The sequence below is a fragment of the Danio rerio genome, chromosome 6 (genome assembly GCF_049306965.1).
Source record: "Danio rerio strain Tuebingen ecotype United States chromosome 6, GRCz12tu, whole genome shotgun sequence".
Classification (NCBI taxonomy): Eukaryota; Metazoa; Chordata; class Actinopteri; order Cypriniformes; family Danionidae; genus Danio; species Danio rerio.
In genome coordinates this window covers 5,073,308-5,098,128 of record NC_133181.1, presented here as the reverse complement: position 1 = coordinate 5,098,128, position 24,821 = coordinate 5,073,308, and the positions used below count along the sequence as shown (strand labels likewise).

The window sequence follows — 24,821 nt, the reverse complement described above, 5'->3', positions numbered from 1 at the left end:
AAATATTATTCCTACCAGTTAAAGTGTGTTTTATGTTGAATACAAACGTGAAAGCATGTAGTCCAACTGAACTATAAAAAAAAATGTAATAAATAATAATATATATAATAAAGTCTATTAATATATATTTATAACAGAAAATGTATGTATATATGATATCATAAACTTTTTGGTTAACTTGACTTCTGATACAGAATCGATATATATATATATATATATATATATATATATATATATATATATATATATATATATATATATATATATATATATAAAATATATATATATATATATATATATATATATATATATATATATATATATAATATATATATATATATATATATAATATATATATATATATATATATATATATATATATATATATAATATATATATATATATATATATATATATATATATATATATAATATATATATATATATATATATATATATATATATATATATATATAATATATATATATATATATATATATATTCTACAACTCTTGACAATTAAAATGAGGCATGAATGTATGAGGAGTTCTTACCTCTAAATAATATTCAGTGATGACTATGTCTGTGAGTATCACCATTCAAAATTAAAGCACACCTTTTCACTTAAAAATAAAGCAAACTCTGATCAATGTGACGAAAGTGTACTCGGACTTGTTTTAACTAATTTTGTCCACTTAAACTTTGCTGTTTAAAATCAAACCACGCCAAGAACAAAAAGCTGCATTGTAACAATTGTAACCCGTTTCTAAACAAAACAATCAGGTGTGAAAGCACCCTTAAATTTCAACTCTAAAAATCAGCACCAAACCTCTACTTCTGCTTCTTGAGCGACTGCGTGTGCGAGATCGTGATCTGCTGCGGTCTCGGTCTCTGTCCCGCTCTCTGTCTCGGTCTCGAGTGCGGTCTTTACTCCAGCTGCGGCTACGGCTGCGACTGTAACTGCGGCTGCGCTCCCTCCTGCGGTTGTAGCGTTCCCTGTAAGAGTCTCTTCTAGGTGGATTACGATCGTACTCTCGTTTCCTGGAGCGATCATCTTTCTTGCGGTCATCTACTCTCCTGTAAATTCATTGACATAGAAAAGACAGTATCGGTGAGGTTAGTTAGCAAGAGGGTTTCATGAATGTGTGTCTAGGAAAATTTAAACATCAGAATAAAAAACATCTCACCTGCTGTCTCGGCTGTATCTGGAGCTAGATGGAGGACTGTGGTTTATTCTCCTGGAGAATTTCTTTTCCCGGTCCTCATCTCGGCTAGGCGGCTTATGCAAAAACAACCAGAAGATTTGATAAACATCAATACAAACGTTTTAGCCAAATTTCACAATGTGTGATTCCATTAAAGGTGCAGTATGTGATTGTCTTCTGTTTTGTTATGCTAATTGAAAGTCTCTTCACATTCCAATAGTAATGATTAAAGTGTGTTTGCATTCAGTAGCTTTCAGAAATGACTGTACCTCCTCTCTCTTTGCTTCATCTTTCTCTGTGCGCTGGTGAGTTTCAGGTCTGCTTGCAGGAGTCGGCTGCTCGGGTTGAGGTAGGTAACTCTTTGCATTCACAGCTTCAAAAAGTTTATCCACAAACGTCTGTGTCTCTGAAAAATAAAAAAGCAAACAGAGATTAATCTTGGAAGTGACCAATTTCAATGAGCTGTCAAACAAAACTGCATCAATCGCTTAAGGAAATGATTAAAGGTTAATGCACACTGAATTAAAAATGTTAGCACCTTAAAAAATAAATTGGACCTTAGGTTGTGTCAATAGTATATCTAGAAAAGCATTTTGAGAGGTGTTTTGACAGTTCAGAGATAAAGTACTGCCAGTCTCTGTTTTGGGATTTGTTTACAGATGGAAATGTGTGAAGTATCACAAGCAAATAGGGGTGTCACGATCCTCCAAAAGCTTCGATTCGATTACATATTCGATTCTAAAGTCACGGTTCGATTCGATTTTCGATTTAAAAAAGAAAAAATTAACAAAATCAGAAACAAATCAAAGTAAATGACTAATAAGTTACACACATAATTGCCACCTGTCAATCACTTTTTCCACGGTACTCGTGAATAGGCAGTGATCTGTGTCGTTATATTGGCGTCAGTAAAAAAGGGGCACAACCACCAGGAACCACCCAACAGTATCTGAGGTGTTCGCTAAAATTACCAAGTTCAAGTGTGAAATGAAAGATTGAAGCAGTCTACTGACCCGCTGACTGCCTGGACCTGGTGTCTCGAGCGCATGACAGTGTGTGTACATCTGCATCTGAGCCTGTGCGTGATTGTGTGTGTGTGTAGTCACGTTATGTGCGTTTTCAGCAGTAGTGAGGAAGGAGGGCTGCTCAGTAATGCAAAACGCCAGAGTGGATGTGGATCGTTGTAGTTATAAAATGACATTTGAAAACTAAGAAACATTAGTGTAAACATGGCCTGAGTGTGTATTTTTCGCGAGCGGATTTGCAGCGGGGGCGGGGCGCAGGATCACGATGCCTGCATTCATCTAACGGCCCAAACCTAATACTTACATAGCAGAGCTTGCAAACTGTGTTGTCAACATAACTCACTGGAAATCCAAAATACTTCCACACCGGCGACTTCATTAAAAGAAGAGAGGGTTTAATTTCCGTCGACGGGTCTCCTGCGTCTGCAGTTCAACAAGCAGTTCAACAACCTTTTTAACCATGGGGGCGTGGCAGCATCAACGATTCCATTTTTTGATTCGGTAATCGAAATTGAGCATAAATTTCGATCGATTTCGATTTAAAATCAAAATTGTGACACCCTTACAAGCAAAGTATCAAAATCCCACTGATTTCCTAAAATAATTGATTTGATAAGGAGGTGAAATCTCCTTCCTGTCCATGCATGGACGAACACAATATTAATTCCTTCTTTCTTTTTCTGCTTGGAAGAAGAAAGAGGAGAACAAAGCATCACTGCTTGAATTGAATTTGTCACAACGGATTAACTTGTATGCATCAAATTGGGTGTGCAGGGTTTTTTGAAAATTTTTCAGACATGAATGTTTTTTATTTAATTTAATTATTTAACCAAGAACGTCCCATTGAGATACAATATCACTTCTACCGGGGAGTCCTGGTCAAGACAGGCACCATAGGACAAAGTTACAAAAAAATACATCTCATAACACATCAACACACAAAAAAATAATGTAAAACATAATCAATGGTTAAAACATGTGCACTGTTCTGAAATTGACAGTCTTTAAAATATTTTAAAATATAGCGATAGATGGTATGTATTTCATATGTAGTATATGTTGAAGCTCATTCCATACATACGGAGCATACTTAGAGAATGCAGATTAACCTAACTCTTAAGTACTCTTAAGTAGGAGTATATCTGCTGATCTAGTATTTGAGCAGTACTCCAACAAACTAAATATATACTGTGGCAATTTACCAACTAAAGCTTTAAAAATAAAAGCAAAGATATGCTGTTTTCTCCTTGACTGTAATGAGGTCCATTCTGTCATTTTATATAAATTACAGGGGTGTGTGCGTGCACTTGAACCAGTGACAAATAGTAAGGCACTATGATAAACATTATGCAATATTTTAAAAAAACTTTTAGAGGTGCATGCAAATAAAGTATATCTCCGTAATCCAGTACTGATTGAAGTGTACTCTCACCTATAAGTAAAAAATGTTGGCCTGAGTTTTTTTAAAGGCTATCAACATGAAAACTATTAGTCAACTTATAGTCAACAAGAGCAAACCTGGGAACTGTGTATTTTAAAGCTCAAAAATGAAAACTCTGACATCATTTACTCATCCTGTATCCTTCTTCTGTTAAACACAAAAGTAGATAATTTGAAAAATGCTGGTGGCTCGCACCAATTGACTTCTGTAGTACTTTTCCCCCTCTACTATCGAAGTTAATGGCTACCAGTTTCCAACATTCTTCAAAACATCTTCTTTTGTGTTCAACAGAATAAGTAAACTCTTAAAAGTTACTACACCTTTATTCTGGGGTGAACCATCCCTTTAAAACAATAACAGATGTAAAACAGTACCTTTCTGGAGGAATACATCCAACTGGTCAATGCATAGTGCTTTCAGCTCCTTCTCGGATTTGTCTTTCTTCACCAAGGCCACTACATACTTCGCAAGGGCAGAAGGATCGGCATCGCAACTGTGGGTCAGATACGCATACTTCATTTACATGGAACCCAAATGAACACATGGTCTCATTTTGCATGAAACCCAGCACGGCAGATCCGTCAGTGATGCAGACACAAAATCTTTACAGCAACTTTACTTTAATCCTCAACTTGCAATCACTGATAAATAGGATAATCAGGATTACATTAATGCTTACACACTCACCGGCCACTTTATAAGGTACACCTATCCAACTGCTCATCAATGCAAATTTATAATCAGCCAATCACATGGCAGCAGCTCAATGCATTTAGGCATGTAGACATGATCAAGATGATCTGCTGCAGTTCAGACCAAGCATCAGATTGGGGAAGAAAGCTAATTTAGGTGACTTTGAACGTGGCATGGTTTTTGGTGCCATACGGGCTAGTACAAGTATTTTAGGAATTGATGACCTACTAGTATTTACACGCACAAAAATGGTCCGAAAAAGAGAAAAAAATCCAGTGAGCGGCAGTACGGTGGGCGCAAGTGCCTTGCTGATGCCAGAGGAGAATGGCCAGACTGGTTCCAGCTAATACAAAGGCAACAGTAACTGAAATAACCACTCGTTACAACCGAGGTCTGCAGAAGAGCCTCTCTGAATGCACAACACGTCCAGCCTTGATGCTAATGACCTCCACACTCACCAGATCTCAATCCAATAGAGCACCTTTTGGATGTGGTGGAACAGGAGATTCGCATCATGGATGTGCAGCCGACAAATCTGCAGCAACTGTGTGATTCTATCATGTCAATAAGGACTAAAATCTCTGAGGAATATTTCCAGTAACTTGTTGAATCAATACCATAAAGGCTTTAAGCAGTTCTGAAAGCAAAAGTGGGTCCAACTTGGTAATAGTAAGGTGTACCTAATAAAGTGGCCGATAAGTGTATGTTGCTTAAAGAATTATAGTTAACAGCACTTAATTAGCAAGCATAGCAAAAGACAACTGAATTGTAGATGGGTTGTTGACGTGACGTTGCATTTTCACCGTCACACCTGACAAAAAATAATATAATTATGATGATGATAATGTTAAACATTTGTCTAGAATGGAACAAAAACTGCTGTGTTATTACATTCTTTAATGAGGTAGCGCTGGTTTAATATTCGCACATTCAGACTTTGTTAATATAAATTTCAGAAAAGTATTATTTACCAAATCTAATTAGTAAAACCATATTAGCAGCCAATGACTATCAAAGTACAACATTGTTCACAGTCAAAATAAACAAATAGAGCTAATGTTGTTTTGAAGTTAAACTTAAATGCAATTTCAGACCTAATATTCAAAGTAGCATGTCGAGGCTGGGCGTTATGTGAAAATGCAATCTCGATAATTATTTCCATATTGAACGATAACGATATAAATTTTGATATAAGTTGTTGATGCTTCCAGATTTAAAAGAGCACCCCAACAATGACTGAAACCACAAAAATTAAAGGAGCATTTAAGTAAAACACATTTTCAGCCGATAAATTTTCGGTGGCCGAAAATTCGGTGCATCTCTAATATCAACACACCTTTAGCTTCCAATTGTTGCACATTTCTCCTGTAAGATTTGCTCTTGGATCAATATTAAGCAAAAAAAGTCCAGAGCTTATCATGGTTATTGACGTCAATTTCTATCACGATTTGATATAATATCGTTTATCAGCCCAGCCCTATTGTCATTGTTAAAAAAATAACAAACGTGCGAATAATATGAATCCAAATTTACCTCAAAACATGCTCTTTTTTTTTTTACATCTTTGAGACAAATTTCAAATGGCGTGACTGCTTCAAGCCTAGTTCAATAAATCACAGCTCTTATAAAGTAAAAGAAAAAAAATAAACATTAACAATTCAATAATAAGTCAAAGTCACTCAAAAAGTGATTTGTTTTTAATATTGGCCTTAATATTGGCCATAATATTATGAATCCTTAATCCAAACAGCGCTGAAACACTGAACACCCCTGAGGAACTTTTAGTTTAATTTTGGATTTAAACATGAACAATGTTTATTTACATATTTAACTTTTTAGAGCTCCTTAACTTCGACAATTCATGGAGGAAAAAAATATTCATTATTTCACTGAACACAAATATGAACAGAAGTGTAGACGATGAAGATAAATCTCTCTCACTCTGAAAGAGGTGTTTCTCTTAATTTATTCATTCAGCTTCGGCTTACTCTTTATTTTAGAGGTCGCCATAGCTAAATGAACCACCAACTATTCTGGCATATGTTTTACCCAGTGGATACCCTTCCAACCCAGTACTGGGAAACACCCATACACACTCATTCACATAGACTACAGCCAATTTAGTTGATTCAATTCACCTATAGTGCATGTTTTTGGACTGTGAGGGAAACCGGACCACCCGGAGGAAACCCATAGGGAGAACATACAAACTGAAATGAAAACTGACTCGAACCAGCGACCTTCTTGTTGTGAGGCGAAGTACTAACCACTGAGCCACGGACTTATATTTTGTTATTTAAAATATAAAGGATCACTAATAAGTGAAAAATCTATAAAAATGTATTATCACTTAACTGTAAATTGATATTTCAGTTAGTGACCCCTCATTTTTATATTTTCCTCAAACATCAGACATCAAATTATACAAATAACCATCTTCTTCTTCAAAAAACAAATTGCTTTAAAAAACAATTTACAGCCTATAATCAGTCATTTACCTGGTTAGAGTTAACAATAGTTTAAGTCAAATTAAAAATAATCCAATAAACACTGAATATCAATACACCTCATACACACAATTGTTGTGCAAGCATCAGTTTAACACACAATGCAGCAGCATGATCACTTACATGGGTTCAAGAGTCTTCGAGAGCCACGTCTTCAAGGCCTCGAGGTTTTCAATTATCATTTTTCAGGGGAGAGCTGTTTATTCTGCAGTCTTTAGCTCCTGTGAGAGTCACCAAAACAATGAGCTTACAGTCAGGCAGACCTCTATGGTTTACAGTCTGCTCAGGATGCAGTGTGCATGTAATGTACTGTCAGGCCTCAATCACTCACCGCCCTCATAAACTCCCACTGGAAAATCACATGCAACTGCAGACCAGCCGGAGAAGACAGCCGGGCACAGGGGGCTTAGATGCGGTCTTTAATTCGGGAGTTTTCCGAGTTGGTTTCTGTGTGGATGTGAACGAACTGTCCGCCACACTTTCTGCTCTTTCTTACTTTCGAGAAATGGCGACTGTTTACTCTCGCGGGTAGATCTCGCGAGAACAGAACACCACACCACACGGCCGCTTCCAGTCTAGATGGGATACAGCTGCGTATATTAGCATCAATTTTTGTGACAATGTACAACAATAATTTATGTTTTTTAATTAATATGATTGTGTGTTTAGGGTCGGGGTAGGACTAGACGTTGATAAAATACAATTTAACGGGTAATTTAATAAATATTATGAATAATACTTGGTATAATTAGTGTTTTTACGTACTGTGACGGCTAGGTTTAGGGTTGGGGAAGGGTAGACGTTATTAAAATACAATTTAACGGGTAATTTGATACATATTATGAATATTACTTGGTGTTATTAGTGTTTTTACTTTACTATGATGGTGTGTTTAGTGTTGGGGTAGAGGTAGACGTTATTAAAATACAATTTGACAGGTAATATAATAAATAATATGAATATTATACGGTATAATTAGTGTTTTTACATTACTGTGACGGTTAGCTTTAGGGTTGGGATGGGGTAGACGTTAATAAAATACAACTATCATTTAATAAATAATATAAAAACTCCTGTTAACTTCAGGCTGCAGCTGTATCTCCTCTAGCAACAGAGCTTCTTAAAGAGGCCGCAGCAGAATCACACACAAAAAGACTGACCGTGTGTTTCATTTAAAAACACTTAAGCTTATTTGATATTACATTGCATCAATGTTATAAATTTACTATATCATATGTGTATGTCATGGTATTCACTGTAAATATTCAATATAAAAGGCAACTGTAAAAAATATATAATCAAAAAGTTTTTGGTACTTTAGCACATTTTAATAAGTTAGTCAGGTTTAGATTTATTGGGTAAATAGGTAAATATTTTGAGAAATGTATTTTTTTCCTTATAATTGCACTGTATGTATCTAAATATGTGTTTTCTTATTTATTTACACAAAGGTGCTCTATTGAATTGAGATCTGGTGCCTGTGGAGGCCATTTGATAACTCGTCATAGTCAAGAAACCCGTCTGAGATGATTTGTGCTTCATGACATGGCAAGTTATCCTGCTGGAAGTAGCCATTAGAAGAAGGGTACACTGTGGTCATAAAGGGATGGACATGATCAGCAACAATACTCAGGTAGGCTGTGGTGTTGACACGATGCTCAATTGGTACTACTAAAGATAATAGTATTAAAGATAAAATATCCCCCACACCATTACACCACCACCACCATCCTGACCTGTTTACACAAGGCAGGATGGATCCATGCTTTCATGTTGTTGACGTGAAACTTTGATTCTGCCATCCAAATGTCGCAGCAAAAATGGAGACTCATCAGACCAGGCAACGTTTACCTAATCTTCTATTGTCCAATTTTGGTGAGCCTGTGTAAATTGTAGCCTCAGTTTCCGGTTCTTAGCGGTCAGGAGTGGCACCCAGTGTTGTCTTCTGCTGCTGTAGCCCATCTGCCTCAAGGTTGGACGTGTTGAGTGTTCAGAGATGCTCTTCTGCAGACTCAGTTGTAACGAGTGCTTATTTGAGTTACTGTTGCCTTTCTATCAGCTGGAATCAGCCATTCTCCTCTGACCTCAGGCACAAACAATGCATTTGTGCCCACAGAACTGCCGTTCACTGGATAGTTTCTCTTTTTCTGACCATTCTCTGTAAACCCTAGAGGTGGTTGTGCGTGAAAATCCCAGTGGATCAGCAGTTTCTGAAATACTCAGACCAGCCCATCTGGCACCAACAACCATGCCACGTTCAAAGTCACTTAAATCTCCTTTCTTCCCTATTCTGATCCTCGGTTTGAACTGCAGCAGATCATCTTGACCATGTCTACATGTCTAACTGCATTGAGTTGCTGCCATGTGATTGGCTGATAAGAAATGTGCGTTATCAAGCAGTTGGACAGGTGTACCTAATAAAGTGGCCGGTGAGTGTATATTCTAATTTTTTTCTTAACTCTCTCTCTCTCTCCACACACACACACACACACACACACACACACACACACACACACACACACACACATATATATATATATATATATATATATATATATATATATATATATATATATATATATATATATATATATATATAGTATTTTTTGTTCCTTAAACAAACATTTCCAAATAAAGTAAGTAAAGTAAATAATATTTCTAACTTCTACAGTATCTTGGATTTATACACCAAATGCAGTTTTGTTTCTCCACTAAAATATATACTTAATATATATAACATATAATATACTTAATATATCAATACACTATACTTACAAATGAAAATAAAATCAATATAATGAAGTAAAACCCATTTATAATGCTGTAAAAATGTTAATAATTATGCAATGCAAAGTTAACATTTTATTATAAAGAAAAATCACTATAAAAACAAAGTAAATGTGACTTTTAACAGGGCTTTAATGATAAATCTTCACGTATAACAAAGCAGTTTCTCTGTACAGATCAAGGAGACATTTAAAACAATCTCTTACAATTTGTCGTACCTGGAAAGTGCAAAAAAATACAATTCGTTGACAGAAATAAACCTCATGCTGTACATTTCATACTGGATTCATAAATAAGCACAGATATACACACACACGTCCATTAGTGAGGGCTAAAGGAAAGCAGCTCAGAGGTCTGATGTGATGGAGGAATCACTGCTGAAGTTCATCTGTTCTCGTGTAAATCTCGTTTGTCCTCATCAAAACTCAGAGTTTGGATCATGGAGTCTAATGTACACGATGACAGAGAACAAAAAAGGCACTCCATTCGTTTCATTAAAACACAGAGATATGAATAAAAAAACAGCTACTTTGCAAGTATGAGAGTCTAGAAATCAAAGCGTCGATTTAGACCTCACAGTATAACTTATTTCAGGAGCAGGGAGCACTTTGTGACAGAAAACAAACACATTGACATCCCAATCAAGCTTAAAATCTTAAACGTCAGCACCATCGCAAAACTAAAGCACATTTATGGAAGAACAAACAAATAAACATCCTGATGATCTGCATTTTGGTATTAGTATCTTCATATTACTGATCACTTTTTTGTAACCCAGAAAGAAATTAGTGTTAAAAAAACGAGAATTAAAACCTAAACCTTTACAAACTGTCATTATGACATGTGTAAATATAATAATTTGGTATTAACAAAAGAAACTCTCCACTTTTTTTTTTGGAAATATGGTAATTTTACAGCTCCCCTTGAGTTAAACAGTTGCGTTTCACACTATTTGAATCTCTTTAGTTGATCTTTGAATCTGGCGGAAGCACTTTAGCTTAGCTTAGCATAAATCATTGAATTGGATTAGACCATTAGCATAAAAAAATCGTATTTTAAAGCTTATAACTTTTGTAGTTAAATCATGCGCTACGACAGATGGGAATTGAAAAGTTGCTATTTTCTAGGTCGATAAGGATAGAAACTATAATCTCAATTGAACGTAGTAATTAAGAAACTTTTCTGCCGTACTATGGCTTCAGCAGAAGGAATGATATTTTGCATCACCTTTAAAATAGTTCCTAGATAGGTAACTAGAGTAACAGCATGGTGTCATATGATTTTGATGCTGCAGTATGATGAGCTAAGACAGTGAAAAGCTGCTGTTTTTTTTAGGTTGATATGGATAGGAACTATACTCTAGCAATGATATCACGCAGTGCCTCAAAATGGTTCCTATATACTGTAGGTAACGAGTAACATCATTGTGTAATATCGTTCCGATACAGCAGTATCATGCGACCATGACCTTTTCTAGGTCGATATGAATAGGAACTATACTCTTTTTGGAGCGCATTAATTAAGAAACTTTGCTGCCGTACTTTGGCTTCAGCAGCAGGAGCAATGATATCACGCAACACCTCAAAATAGTTCCTAGATAGGTAGCTAGAGTAACAGCACTGTGTAATATCATTCCGATTCTGCAGTATCATGCGCTAAGACAGATGGCAAGTGAAAAGTTGCTATTTTCTTGGTTGATATGGATAGGAACTATACTCTGGTAATGATATTATGCAGAGCCTTAAAATAGTTCCTATACAGGTAACTAGAGTAACAGCACTGTGTAATATCATTCGGATACAGTAGTATCATGCGCTAAGACAGATGGCAAGTGAAAAGTTGCTATTTTCAAGGTCGATATGAATAGGAACTATACTCTATCAATAATATTGCTCAGCGCCTCAACATAGTTTCTAGATAGGTAACTAGAGTAACAGCACTTTGCAATATCATTCCAATGCAGCAGTATTATGAGCTAAGACAAATGTAAAGTGAAAAGTTGCCTTTTTCTAGGTCGATATGAATAGGAACTATACTCTCATTTGAGCGTAATAATTAAGACACTTTGCTGCCGTACTACGCCTTCAGAAGCAGTAGCAATGATGTCACTCAGCGCCACAAAATAGTTCCTATAAAGATAACGAGTAACAACACACATCATTCCAATGCAGCAGTATCATGCGCTAGGACAGATGAAAAGTGAAAGTTTCTATTTTCAAGGTCGATATGAATAGGAACTATACTACTATGAGCATAATAATCACGAAATGTTGCTGCTGTACTTTGGCTTCAGCAGCAGGAGCAATGATAATAGGCAGTGTCTCAAATTAGTTCCTAGATAAGTAACTAGAGTAACAACACTGTGTATTATGATTCTGATGCTGCAGTCATGGTACAACACTAAAGTCCCTTGATTATTATGCTAAAATAAGAGTATAGTGCCTATCCATATCAACCTAGAAAATAGCAACTGTTCATTTTCCATTGGTTTTATTACACAATGTACTGTTACTACAAAAGAGCTTTAAATAGGAAAATTATCAAACTCTTTGCATTTTTATGAGCAAGATGCTAATGGTCCAATCCGATTCAATGATTTATGCTAAGCTAAGCTAAAAGTGCTCCAGCCAAAGCGTGAGATCAGCTGAATGAATAGTAAAAAATGGTTTAAAAACTAAAAACTTTAGAGAAGCTGTAAAATGAGTCTATTTACGAAAAAAACAAGTGTAGTGTTTCTTTAACAAACCTCAAAAGCTTCTCAAAGAAGTTTGAAGGAGATCCTTCATTTGTATTTAGCCATAACTAATGGTGTATTATTGTAAAACAAATCATTTTTCAGCCAATAGTGAACAAATAAATAAAAACTGCACATGGAGGAGCAAGAATTCAGACGTGGAACAGTAAGTGTGAATTCTCTAGAAAGGCCTGGAAGTTCACCTGCATAGTAAACGAAGACTGCATGGCTTAGAGATACAGAAGAGGAGCGGAAACAGCGTGACTATCCAATTATGTGGCATTGGTTTCAAGCTGTCCCGAGGTACATGAATCTCCCCTACATAGTGCTCGGTTTGGATACTAGGAAGACTGCAGAGCCAGTGGAATGCTTCATCGGAGGGAATGCAAACAGTATTGCTCATCTCGCAAAGCCCTTCGAAACTCTCCCTCCGTGGTATTTGTAGTGTTTTCAATCAAATAAAGTAACCGGTTCTAAAACATGGCTGCAAACATATCAGTCAAATCGCCCATTCTTCATCTGTAGATCACAATTCAAGTACTGCATGACAACATTCAACAGTTACACACACACACATGCACAAAACAAAAAATTAAAATCACCTTTTTGTTATAAAACCAAACATATGTATGAATAGTTGGTCTACTAGATTTGATTATGCTAATATTATGTAAATTATGCAAATGTGCAAATAAATAATGCATGTGTCCACTGATAAAAACAAACGTTATCCACTATGAAAGTCATATAATATGACAAGGCCACTGAAACCACATGAATAAACATGATGGAGGAAATGAAACGTACTGTCTTGATGCTGATGATGAGGGTTAACCATAAAAAGAGGCGTGGTGAAAAAACAGGGCGGGGTTTAGGAGGGTTTTCACAGAACTCAGACTTGTATGATTAGATAGTGCCTGCACCAGTCTAATCACAAGTCTACTCTAACATGTACGACATGCATGAGGAAACACACATCCGATTGGATCAACACAGATTTGCATACAGGTGCTTAAAGAAAATAAAATAAAAGTCCTTCGTATTGTTTCAGAAAGAGAAGCAACTTTCCTTCAAACTGAAACAATGGATTTTGGTTGATTGACAGGGCAGTGAGCCAATCAGGTAGGAGAGGGCGGGGTCAGGGTTGCTCTTGGGTGTGATACTCTGTTTCTCCAGACGAGATCTGAGTGAGACGTTTACTGGAGCCCCAGAGCTTCCTGGTAATCTGGCCAGAACGCATCTGAGGAGCGGATAGGAGAGGAGGATAAAGAAAAGAGGAGGTGAACAGTGAAGGGGAAAAAAAAAGATGATTGATGAGTGCATGTGAAATCCGATTCATTAGTGCAAAAATCAAAAGGTACAATTCAAGTGAGGTGAACTTAAAAGAACTAAATAAAAGATGAGAAAAGGAACTGATAACTGCGTGTGTATAAGCAAACCCCTTTAAGTCTGATGTAGAATCTCAAGCCAGAAACATACTCTAAGTATGCAAAACATATGTATGGTAATGAGAAGTTTATAGTCCCGTGGTACAAACCTAACCTCAGATCTCAAGTGGGGACAGTTAAAGGGATAGTTCACTCAAAAATGGAAACTGAATCACTATTTACTCAGTGTTTATACATCTTTATGAGTTCTGTTGAACACCGAAGAAGATATTTTGAAGAATGCTGAAAACCTGTAACCATTGACACATCTATAGTATGAAAAGCAAATACTAGGGAAGTCAATAGATACAGGTTTCCAGCTTTCTTTAAGAAGCAAGAGTAAATAATGACAGAATATTTCATTTTTTGGGGTGAACTATCGCTTCTAAGAGGCTATATGTAAGAATTATTATTTATTAATCACGCTTTTATTGCTGATGTGTTCACAAAAAGCCAAAAGAAATTTTATTTGACCTTCCTAGGTTGCCTGCATTCTATGTTTTTAAGGGAAGGTCTAATATTATTTAATATGAAATGCACTTTAACAATGTTCAGGATAATGCCAAAAGATCTATTTTGTAATCCACTATAATGTGCTCCGGTTTCCCCTACCGTCCAAACACATGTGCTATAGGTGAATTGGGCAAACAAAATTGGCCATATTGTATAAATGTAATAGTGTATGGATGTTTTTGGAAGGGCGTCCGCTGCGTAAAACACGTCACAATAGTTGGCGGTTCATTGCACTGTGGCGACCCCTGATAAATACTGGACTAAGTTGAATGAAAATGAATGAATGTTACTTGCAACAAAACAACTTTGCTGTAAGTATTTTAAGGCTCTACATTTAGTCTCTTGTTTGTTCCATGAGCATGAGTGAGAGCTGAAGCATTAAGTCGTTGGTTTTTGAATTCTACATATAGCCCCTTTAATGGCAAGTAACTCTGTCTAATATTTTCTACACTAACTAGCTGAGCTAAAAGAGAAATGTGACTATAGCACAAAGTCTGTTATAGCACCCCTTGTGGACAATGTAAAAGTATGCATCGGAATATAATCATTAATCAATAATTATAATCAATAATCAATACATTTTCAAAATCAAATCAATATTATATTAACACCGTAGATAATAATAATAATAATAATCCAGCACCCGTAACTGTAGGCCGACTCTTCAAAACAGTAGATGGTGGTATTGCACCTAATACAGGCTGACAAATAAAAACGAATCCTTTTGGCTGCGACAACTATGATGATGATAATAATCCCGCACCAGTAACTGCTGGTCAACACTCCAGACCAGCAGATGGCGGTGTGACACATTATACTGGCTGCCTCCCACATAAAAACAAATCATTGTGGCTATGCTAATATGAATTGACATCATGACAGTCCTAGCTCTGATATTTCACACGTTAACACATACTCATTCATGACACGATTACGCTATACTCCAATCTATCTTAGAAAGCCAAAGGAAAAAGAAGAAATCCTTGAGAACTATTTGCATTGTTTGGAATATCAAAAAACAGCTTCAGTGTACCCGTGCATTCAATCACATCCAAAAATATGTTTTTCTAGAAACAAAATAACACCAAAACCCTCCTCTAATGATTTCACAGTTTTCAAATGATTCTAAAATAAGTCTGACTCTAGGAGTTATTCATTACTAGTGCTGTAACGGATCACAAATCTCACGGTTCGGATCACATTATGGTTTTTAGTCATAGATTGGACCATTTTTCGGATCAGCCAAAAAGGGAAGGAGACAAATGTAATTTGCTTTCCATTTCTTACAAAAACAGTGCTGCAAGACCCTTTTGGTTTTAACAAACAGAACTGAGAATCTGTAATTTTATCAAAAATAAAAGGAAGAAATAATCAGCTGAATAAAAATAAACTAAAATATTCAGATGTGTGAAAATGATAGTTTCTAAAGGTAAATGTAAATTGTGCTAAATGTAGAAATCTAACATTATAATTGGTACAAGCCATATTTATTTTTAGTCTCATTTCCAATTAGAGCTGTGAACCTATACTGGTCTCACGGTTCGATTATTATGCCATTGATTCGGTTCAATTCGATATCTCGGTGCATCACATATACAGTGTTATATTTTAGGGGGGAGGCTATAACAAGCTGTATAAACATACAGACACACAGCACCACACTGTCTCTCATTCACACACATACACAAACATTGACAGCATCAAACAAACACACACACACACCCACTTAAGCCCTCGTAACAAGGAGAGCTCGCACTGAGCGGAGCAAAAAAACGAACAAAAAAAAAATTTAATAAAAGAATAAGCACTTTTCCGACGGTCCCTTACTGAGAGCTCCTTCCACCGCAAGCTCTCCCGGCTACACGTATATTGCGAGGGCTTAAACGGAGCAGTGCTCGTAATGTCGAGCGAAAAAAAAGAAAGACAGCTGTGAAACATAACCAGCTTTGTCTTTCTGTAGGAAACACACTTTAGATCTTTTTAGGGTAAGAGGTTTTTGAGTTATTGCCGTCTATAACTGAATGTGTGTCAGGAATATCGAAAACAAAACCAACTGAACCGCGCTCATTTCTGGCGCCCCCTGGATATACAGCGCCCTTAGCATTTGCCTATGGTGCCTATGCCACGGGCCGGCCCTGAGTGTTGTAAATACCCGCGCTCGCCTCTCTCGCGACAGAGCACATAGGAGATAAATGAGGTCAGTACATAATAACCGGTTATGATTATTACTGAACCGATACCGAATTGTCCGCGTCTGCATCGCGGTGCACCGAAGAAACAATTAATTTTGACACCCCAATTTCCACTAAATGATTGAGGTATTCACTCATAAAACTTCATGTTTCATTGCTAGATGTGTCATTTTTGAAGAATTATTCAGTGGCATATTTTTGATGGCTGGTTGTCGCCATCTACTGGTTAAATAATGTCATTGCTGCCTGCAACTTTTACTTTTGAGCATCAAATTCAATGCATATGTCTGAGATTTTAACCTTTACTATAAACATCAGTGGTTATATCTAGGTCCACATGGAATCTGCGCGCACAGAATTCCTCAAAACTTTCGCAGATTTTTAGCCCATCATGGATTATGTTTATTTACTTGAGTAAATGTGTGTAAATTATATTTATTCAGTTTTTAAATTAAGTACAGTAATATTTTTGACTAATATGACAATGTTTGTCTGATTTATGTACAATGCAGTTTGTACAGTTATATTTTCTGTCTTTTAGTAGTTATATTAAATGGGAGACTTGCTTTGTTTACCAAATAAAGTGGATCTAATTGGATTTGTAAACATTAAAGTTAAAAAGATATAATTTTTAATTTCACATATTAAGGTTTTAGCTATGATACACCAAAATAATTCCACAGAAATCCGCAGATTTTTACCAAAATTCTCAGCAGAAATCGCGAAAAACGTCCGCAGATTCCGTCTGGCCCTGGTTACATCTAAACTATAAACTGTTATCCCAGTACACTTCTGTGATGTTTGACTGTTTGTGAACTAAAAACTCAATCTCTTTCTTGATTTTTGCGTTTTTGCAAACACAACATTTAAAACATTTAAAAACATTTAAAAGCAACGAAGGATTAATAAACATAAGCAGATCACCATCATTTATAATTTATGTTGCGTGGGTGTTGCGATCCTGATCTTTTAATGATTAATCATGCAGCTTACACTTAACACATTATTGCAGGCTAAACAAGTAGTGACAGAAAACCCCTTTAATAACCTAAGAAACCCTCCACATGTTGAATAACCCACCACAGACTTCTTCCGTCATCATTATATTAATTTACAGGAAAGCCTAAATGCTTTCATACATGCGATTTGAATGATGCGAGAGGCGATCTTTCTGCTACAAATTTAGTAAAGTAAAAAAAAAAAGGGTCTTGTTGTGTTCCGAACCGTGGGTTGTGATCTGTACGAATCACGGATTAACTGTGATCTTTTACACCTCTATTTATTACTATAACCATTAGCACTGTAAGCAGAATCACCAAGAAGTGATTATCAGGAACTGATAATTAAAAAAAACAGCAAACATAGTATAGTAAACAACATTTAGACGTCACACAATTACCACTGATTATACAACGAATGCCCAAGTTTAAAAAGAAAATAGTTTTCATTATTATTTTGTTATTACGTTAACATGTTTGTGTGTGTGTGTGTGTGTGTGTGTGTGTGTGTGTGTGTGTGTGTGTGTGTGTGTGTTTAGCTAAATCTGATTTAATCTGAATGTATGGTCTTCAAAAAAATAAATAAGCAAAATAGAAGTTCTTTTAATCTAAATATCCATTTGTTATTCACTTATTTGGTTAACAGGAGTCATTTTTTTAAGTTCAAATAAGTAGTGCCCATTTAGGTAAATTAACCTTAGCTTAAATCAGATAAGTGTGTGTGTGTGTTTGTGTCAGATGAAGTCAGGGCTGAATGTGTTCTGGTCTCGGAGATGTAGCAGGCGTGCGGGCGATCGCACCCGCAGCGTGTTCATAAGAGGCGAGCCCTCCATCCGCTGGGTGATGTAGTTCCTGAAGGAGTTTTTTACCTCCGCTGGTTTCCCGACGCCCACCACGATCAGCTTGCCGTCCTCCAGTCCCACAAGCACGTGAGACTGCTCCTTGGTCACAGAGACGCAGCGAATGGGCACCCGCATGGCCATCGGTGACACACACAGACTCAGGCTGACATGAGGAGAGAACACACCTCTCTCAATGTTATTTGTAAGACAATCTTTGTATTAACAGCACATATCCTTCTGGCTTCAGGGAATGAATCTGCTGATTTTAGTGTGTTGTGTGAGATTACCTGTAGAGATCTCTGACGGACAGAAAGCCCTGCTCGCTGCCGATGACCACATGCTCTCCTGAAACACACATGTCCGTCACCTGCTCCTTCAGAGAAGAGCTGCACAGGTGCTTTCCGTTCACAGAGTACAGGTGCAGAGCGTTCTTATCCTGAACACACACACACACACACAATACAATGAGAATCTGCTTACACTCATGCTAAACTGTTAGCTTTAAAAGTTCACCCAAAAATCAGCAGTGGGCAGAGCGAGGCTTTGTAATATACAAAAACAGCTGAAGCACGTGTGTCGAGGCTTCGAAGTGTGTGTTTAATACCTTCAGTGTAGCTTTGCCCTCGATGCATGTGTGCACCACTAGATGTCCCTCCCAGGACACAGCCAGGTGCATGATGGACAGGGGGAGAGAGCTCTCACAGGGCGGCCGTAGCGAGCGCATGTACTGACCCCTCCGGACAGTGTGAATGATCACCGTTCCATCCTGCGACACACAAACACAAAGCACTTTCTTTTTATAGGGTCACATTTTTAGTCACATTTTTATTTTTTCTAATGTGCTACTTTTCAATTGTTTTTCAACGTAAACGCACTTAATAATGCATAATGTGACCGTCTCCCATCTTTTGAAGTGCCGCACACGTGATCACTGCATTTTATTGAAGCTTTTATGGAAGATCTTTAGCTTTCACACGGAGTGTTGCTCATCACTGTCAGTTCCACCAATCAGAAGAGCTTGGAGGTGGAGCTATTGTTGCAAGTTTCTGTTTACAGGTGCTCAGTGGCTTTGTCCACATGTCTTCATGCTTTACGCTTTGCTTTTTTCAAACCATTCCGAACCATTGCCTCTCATGTTTTTGAAGCAAAGACGTGTTCAGTGTGAATCAAGCGCAACCTCCCGCTCTCCCTCAGGAAGCCAATATGGAAGAAACTAAAACTGCAATTCATCCGTAATTCCGCTAGTCCTGGCCGCTCCTGGCTCCAAAATAGAGCAAATTTCAAGTGAGCCCACTGTTAGAATGGCCAACTTTACAGCAGAAAAAAGGTGTTTACAGCCTGGTACAAAAAAGATTTTGGTTAATACAGCTAATATTATCCTTCAAGACAACTGTGAGGGGGTGAATTTTTTTATAACTCATCCGTTTCCTTTATATTAAGTTATATTAAGTTTGCATAATTAAGGGCGTGGCCACTTGAGTGACAGCTAGGTCTCGTTGGTCGCCGTCACGTCACCTCAGCTGAATCCTGCAGATTAGCCACTGAACTCGGCATATTTATCGTATTTCTGTGTTGTTTTATGTGGCTTTACACAGTCGACTGCCTTTTGGACTTGTTTCCTACAATTATTAGACAGCATGGCATGCTGAGTGCACTTGATTGTGCTCACAAACCATTCACGTGGCCTTCGTTTCCAATGTGAGTGAAGTTATATACTTATATACCATCTCTATACATGTATTTGTTTTATTTAAGATCATTTATATTTATATTTAGAGCTGTAATGCACTCCAGAATCTGTCAGATTGATTAGCTGTAGGTTCTAGAACAGTCATCTGAAGCGTTGTCATACAGTGTTATGCTGGATTTCATCAATAGTCTTACATTTACTAACACAGACTATATCTGAAGTGTTTGGAAGTAATTCGCGTTTTCCTCCTGTAGGAAAACTTTATAAGAACATTGTTTAGTGGCTCAATGTATTACAGCAGTGTTTTTAAAAGACTAAACACTTTATTGATATAGTGTACAGCCAAACACAAGTGGTCAGAATACAAACGAGTCACAGGTGATAAAGTATTAAGCATTTCTCCCAAAGTAAAGTGTGTCTGAACCAGGTCCAAGCTAAATGCCAGCAGGTGTCTGTAGCTCCGCTCACTCTCCGCCTCTTTGCCCTTGTTTGGTATCCCGCCGTGGGTGTGATGACGCGCGAACAAAATGGCGACGGTTGGCCGCGCCTACTTGTGGCTTCTTTTGCACTCTTTAGAAACCTACGGGTGACGTCACGGATACTACGTCCATATATTTTACCGTCTATGGTGTGAATGAGCCCTCATACCACCTTTTTCTAATGAACACTAATTAGTTGTGTGAGAAGTGGTCTGTTTTTGGGTGGGAGAGTTGAGTCTTACCCGTGATCCAGAGACCGCCATGTCCAGCTCTGTACTGATGGACACGCTTACAACTTCATCTGTGTGTCCGTACAACACCTGCACAGGCTTATGGGACAAACCCACCGGGGCGCCACCCTGCACAAACACAACACATTACACACACACTCCTTCACATGACTGAAAGAAAACTTTAATCATTATGTTATTTGACAAATTAGAAGGTCGTTTCCAAAAGGATCTGACCAATTGCAGGAAACTTTTTTTATTTATAAGAAGATAAAAAAAACTCCTTATATAATTAAGATTTGATAGTTTCACTGGCAAAACATGTCAATATTGGCAGCATTCATGTATCTGATTTTAATACAAATAACTCCCCAAACTATTGGGGAGATCTAGACCCTGACAACACAATAATTACATGGCATTACTAAACAATAGGGATGTAACGGTATCAGAATTTTACGGTACGATAATACCTCGGCATGAGTGGCACGGTACGGTATTTATTGAATAATTTACAGGAAAAACAAACTAATGAAAAGACTCGAAAAAAGTGCCAAAAGTGTTTATTTACCTTAGCGCTGAACATATCAATGACACACAAATTAGCCATCTATCTGTAAGTTTCGAAATAGGAACTTCAATTTTTCAATTTTATTAACAAAAAACTATTAAACTATATAAAAAAATAAAGTTTCAATTTAGTATTGTTGAAAACTCATCACATTCAACATTTAATCACTCACTCACTTAGATAGAGATGGGTTTAAGGAAAATTATCATATAACTATAACCTGGTAAAAGCTGGTATCTCTGGGCATTTACAATGTCCCCTGCAACAGAAAAAAAACCCCTCTCATTTGGGACTGAGGTTTCTGGGACAGAGAGATATGATTTAGCCGAGGTTGACAGCAGTGGGTGACGTTGTGCATTGTCCTTTCACCTCTTGACAGGACAAGCCATGAGTGAGATAAAGGTCTCTTTGCGGTACAAGTCAATGTCTGCATCAATCTAACAAGTGTGCTGTGTTCTGCAGTTCCCATGACTGTTTTTAGTCGTATTCCCCGACTTATATTTCACCACAGTCTGGCAGTGCCTGCATACTGTTTTGTCTTTGTCTGTCACCTTTTCTCCTTTTACGTATCTTTTTAGAAAGAAACCGAAATGCTTCCACACGTCCGATTTAAAACCCGCTTTAGGTTCGATCATTTCCAGCTCTTTTTCTTCCCCGCTACTAACAACACACTCCATTTCCGCATTACTGGATCTGTAGTGACAACAGACCGCAAAGGATGATGGCCACGCCTAGGCTGATGGGAATTGTAGTTCCCGCTACCTCCCGTTCGCTTCATTCGCCTAAGCAAACTTTTCTCAGAAATATAGTTTTATTGAGTCATGCGCCTACGGTAATATTGAAAAATTTACTATTTCGGTATGACAGTATTTACAATATTGTTACGTCCCTACTAAACATATAAACTTCATGTATGTATTTAGTTTAATATTTATTTACTTTATTATAACCTTCCTAGATTAATTGTGTTAGATAAGACTGGGGGGTGGGGAATAACATCATAAACTAATTTATAAATAATAATAACAACAACAACTCTGCAATCAGAAGCCTGACATTACATTAGATTATTACTTTGAGATGGCATTACATGCTTACATGACTTCATATCTGCCTTAATGAATTATTACTTAATATTTTTTCAATTTTATCCTACTATATTTATTTAAAAAATCTTTTAGTCCTGTCTACAAAATATAAAAAATTAACCTTATCGCAGGTATTAAAGTTTAGGGTTAATTATTCAGCCAAATGATGATTATTATTATTATTATTATCATCAATTCAGCAACGATGAACTAAACTTCTGGTTTCTGGAGGATCATGTGACACTCAAGACACATGAATATTGATGCAAAATTTTAGATTTGAAATTTACAATGTATTCAAACAGAAAAAAAGTTTGATTTTATTAATAATATTTTACAATATGAACTATTTTACTTTATTGTTGATCAAATTAATGCAGAATTAGTGGCCAAAATAAAGACCTCTAATAAAAATCTTACATTTTCAATCAGTAGTGCATTATCATGTACGCTGAAGGTATATGCAGTTCAAATGCATGCAAAAAAACAAACATATTCATTAATGTTTCATCTAAAGACGGTGATTTGAGTGCTAAAGTCCGCTGTACCTGCTGTAGCACCTGCCACACCATACAGGTGGTGTCTCTAGAACCTGAGATCAGGTGAATCCCGAAGTGATCTGTGGCCAGACATGTTACGATGTCTGCAGGGATGCAAAAACACACAAAGGCACACATTTGCAAAGTTAGCAGACCAAGGTGAGAATATGTGTAGATTTTATTTATACTGGGAGAATGTACAACATGACATGTTGCGCCAGAGTTAGCTATAAAGCTAATTTACATCTGTAGCCTCTATACAATGTGGATGTGTCTACTCATGAGATAAAATAATAATAATAATAATAATAATAATAATAATAATAATAATGATAATAATAATAATAATAATAATAATAATAATAATAATAATAATACATTTTATTTAAAGGCGCCTTTCTAGCAACTCAAGGACACCGTACAATCAACAAGAGCAATAAAACAACAAGAGACATAATAAAATATACACAGCAGTAGTGCAAATAAAATTAAAATTAAGTATTAAAAGCCATCTTAAATAAGTGGGTTTTGAGTCTTGAATTGAACAGTGTAAGGGAGTCAATGTTTCTAATGGCAGGTGGTAGTGAGTTCCAAAGCCGCGGAGCAGAGCGGCTAAATGCTCTGTTGCCCATAGTTGAAAGGCCAGAAGAGGGAACAGAGACAGAACAGAAAAAATGCTCAGAGGACGGAGATGAGCAGCGGACAGAGAAAGTTACCCATGTGGCGGATGTGTTGCCCCACAGTTTTGCCCTTGACGAGAGACGTGACCCTCAGACTGTTGTCCCAGTGGCCTCCACTGAACAGCAGCTTCCCATCATGAGACACAACAAACAGATGAGCTGTGACATCCACCCCGGGAGAAAACGGCCCTGACAGAAACCTCTGAGTCCTACAGAGAGAGAGAGAGAATGAATGAATGTACAGCTGTATATTTCATTATTTAATTTCACTGTTATACCTTTTTTCTTTCATTATCTTTTTAATATAAGGTTTTTAGCCTTATTTGGAAAATATGGGTGCTTGTTTATGACAAGAAACTTTGTCAAGGGGACAGCGAGACTCACTTTGGACTGGTCACGGTGGGGTCTTTGATGAAGGTGAAGTAGTTGGAGATGTTCTTGTCATACGGCAGCCAGCCATGTGTTCCCATCAAACAATTCTGACTCAGAGTTACCTTTATCACCCAGAAACCACAGAAAAAATTGTTTAATATTGTAATATAAAAACTGTTAGGTGAATCAGGGCAATTGCTGGAGTCTTACAGCATGTTAAATGCTTAATACTTTACATAAAAGACAAGTTGCTGTACTTTTTGTTTGCTTGTTTAAATAAACTCTAGAATTAAATTTGTGTTGTTAAATGATTCATTGCGATTAAATTGCATACAAAATAAAAGTTTGTATTAATGTAATGTTTGTGTACTCAGTGTTTAAATATATATATATATATATATATATATATATATATATATATATATATATATATATACACATACATACATACATACATACATACATATATATATATATACAGTTGAAGTCAGAATTATTAGCCCCCCTGTATTATTAGCACCCCTGTTTTTTCCCCAATTTCTGTTTAATGAAGGGAAGATTGTTTCAGCACATTTCTAAGCATAATAGTTTTAAAAACTTATTTCTAATAACTGATTTATTTTATCTCTGTCATGATGACAGTAAATAATATTTTACTTGATATTTTTCAAGACACTTCTATACAGCTTAAAGTGACATTTAAAGGCTTAACTGGGTTAATTAGGTTAACTAGGCAGGTTAGGGTAATTAGGCAAGTTATTGTATAACGATGGTTTGTTCTGTAGACAATCGGAAAAAAATTAGCTTAA

At 36.6% G+C, this 24,821-nt stretch overlaps 2 protein-coding genes across 7 annotated transcripts in view; both read right to left on the bottom strand.

Annotated features, from left to right (window-relative positions):
- Positions 1–7,380, bottom strand: part of rbm26 (RNA binding motif protein 26) — a 31,889-nt gene extending 24,509 nt beyond the window's left edge. Inside the window, exons 1-6 of the mRNA XM_002662263.8 lie at positions 7,202–7,380; positions 6,994–7,091; positions 4,045–4,163; positions 1,474–1,610; positions 1,187–1,278; positions 829–1,076 (exon numbers count right to left, since the gene is read on the bottom strand). Coding sequence (XP_002662309.5) covers positions 829–1,076; positions 1,187–1,278; positions 1,474–1,610; positions 4,045–4,163; positions 6,994–7,052 — 655 coding nt within the window. The 5' untranslated portion in view covers positions 7,053–7,091; positions 7,202–7,380. The remainder of the gene's footprint in view (positions 1–828; positions 1,077–1,186; positions 1,279–1,473; positions 1,611–4,044; positions 4,164–6,993; positions 7,092–7,201) is intronic.
- A 2,391-nt stretch (positions 7,381–9,771) lies between these two features.
- Positions 9,772–24,821, bottom strand: part of nbeal1 (neurobeachin-like 1) — a 121,748-nt gene continuing 106,698 nt past the window's right edge. For all 6 annotated transcript variants that reach the window (XM_021476984.3, XM_021476985.3, XM_073953561.1 and 3 more), the window contains 8 exons: positions 24,025–24,134; positions 23,677–23,849; positions 22,970–23,064; positions 20,775–20,891; positions 18,968–19,129; positions 18,651–18,799; positions 18,391–18,526; positions 9,772–13,631 (listed from right to left, as the gene is read on the bottom strand). In XM_021476984.3, the coding sequence (XP_021332659.2) occupies positions 13,530–13,631; positions 18,391–18,526; positions 18,651–18,799; positions 18,968–19,129; positions 20,775–20,891; positions 22,970–23,064; positions 23,677–23,849; positions 24,025–24,134 (1,044 nt within the window). In that variant the 3' untranslated portion in view covers positions 9,772–13,529. The remainder of the gene's footprint in view (positions 13,632–18,390; positions 18,527–18,650; positions 18,800–18,967; positions 19,130–20,774; positions 20,892–22,969; positions 23,065–23,676; positions 23,850–24,024; positions 24,135–24,821) is intronic.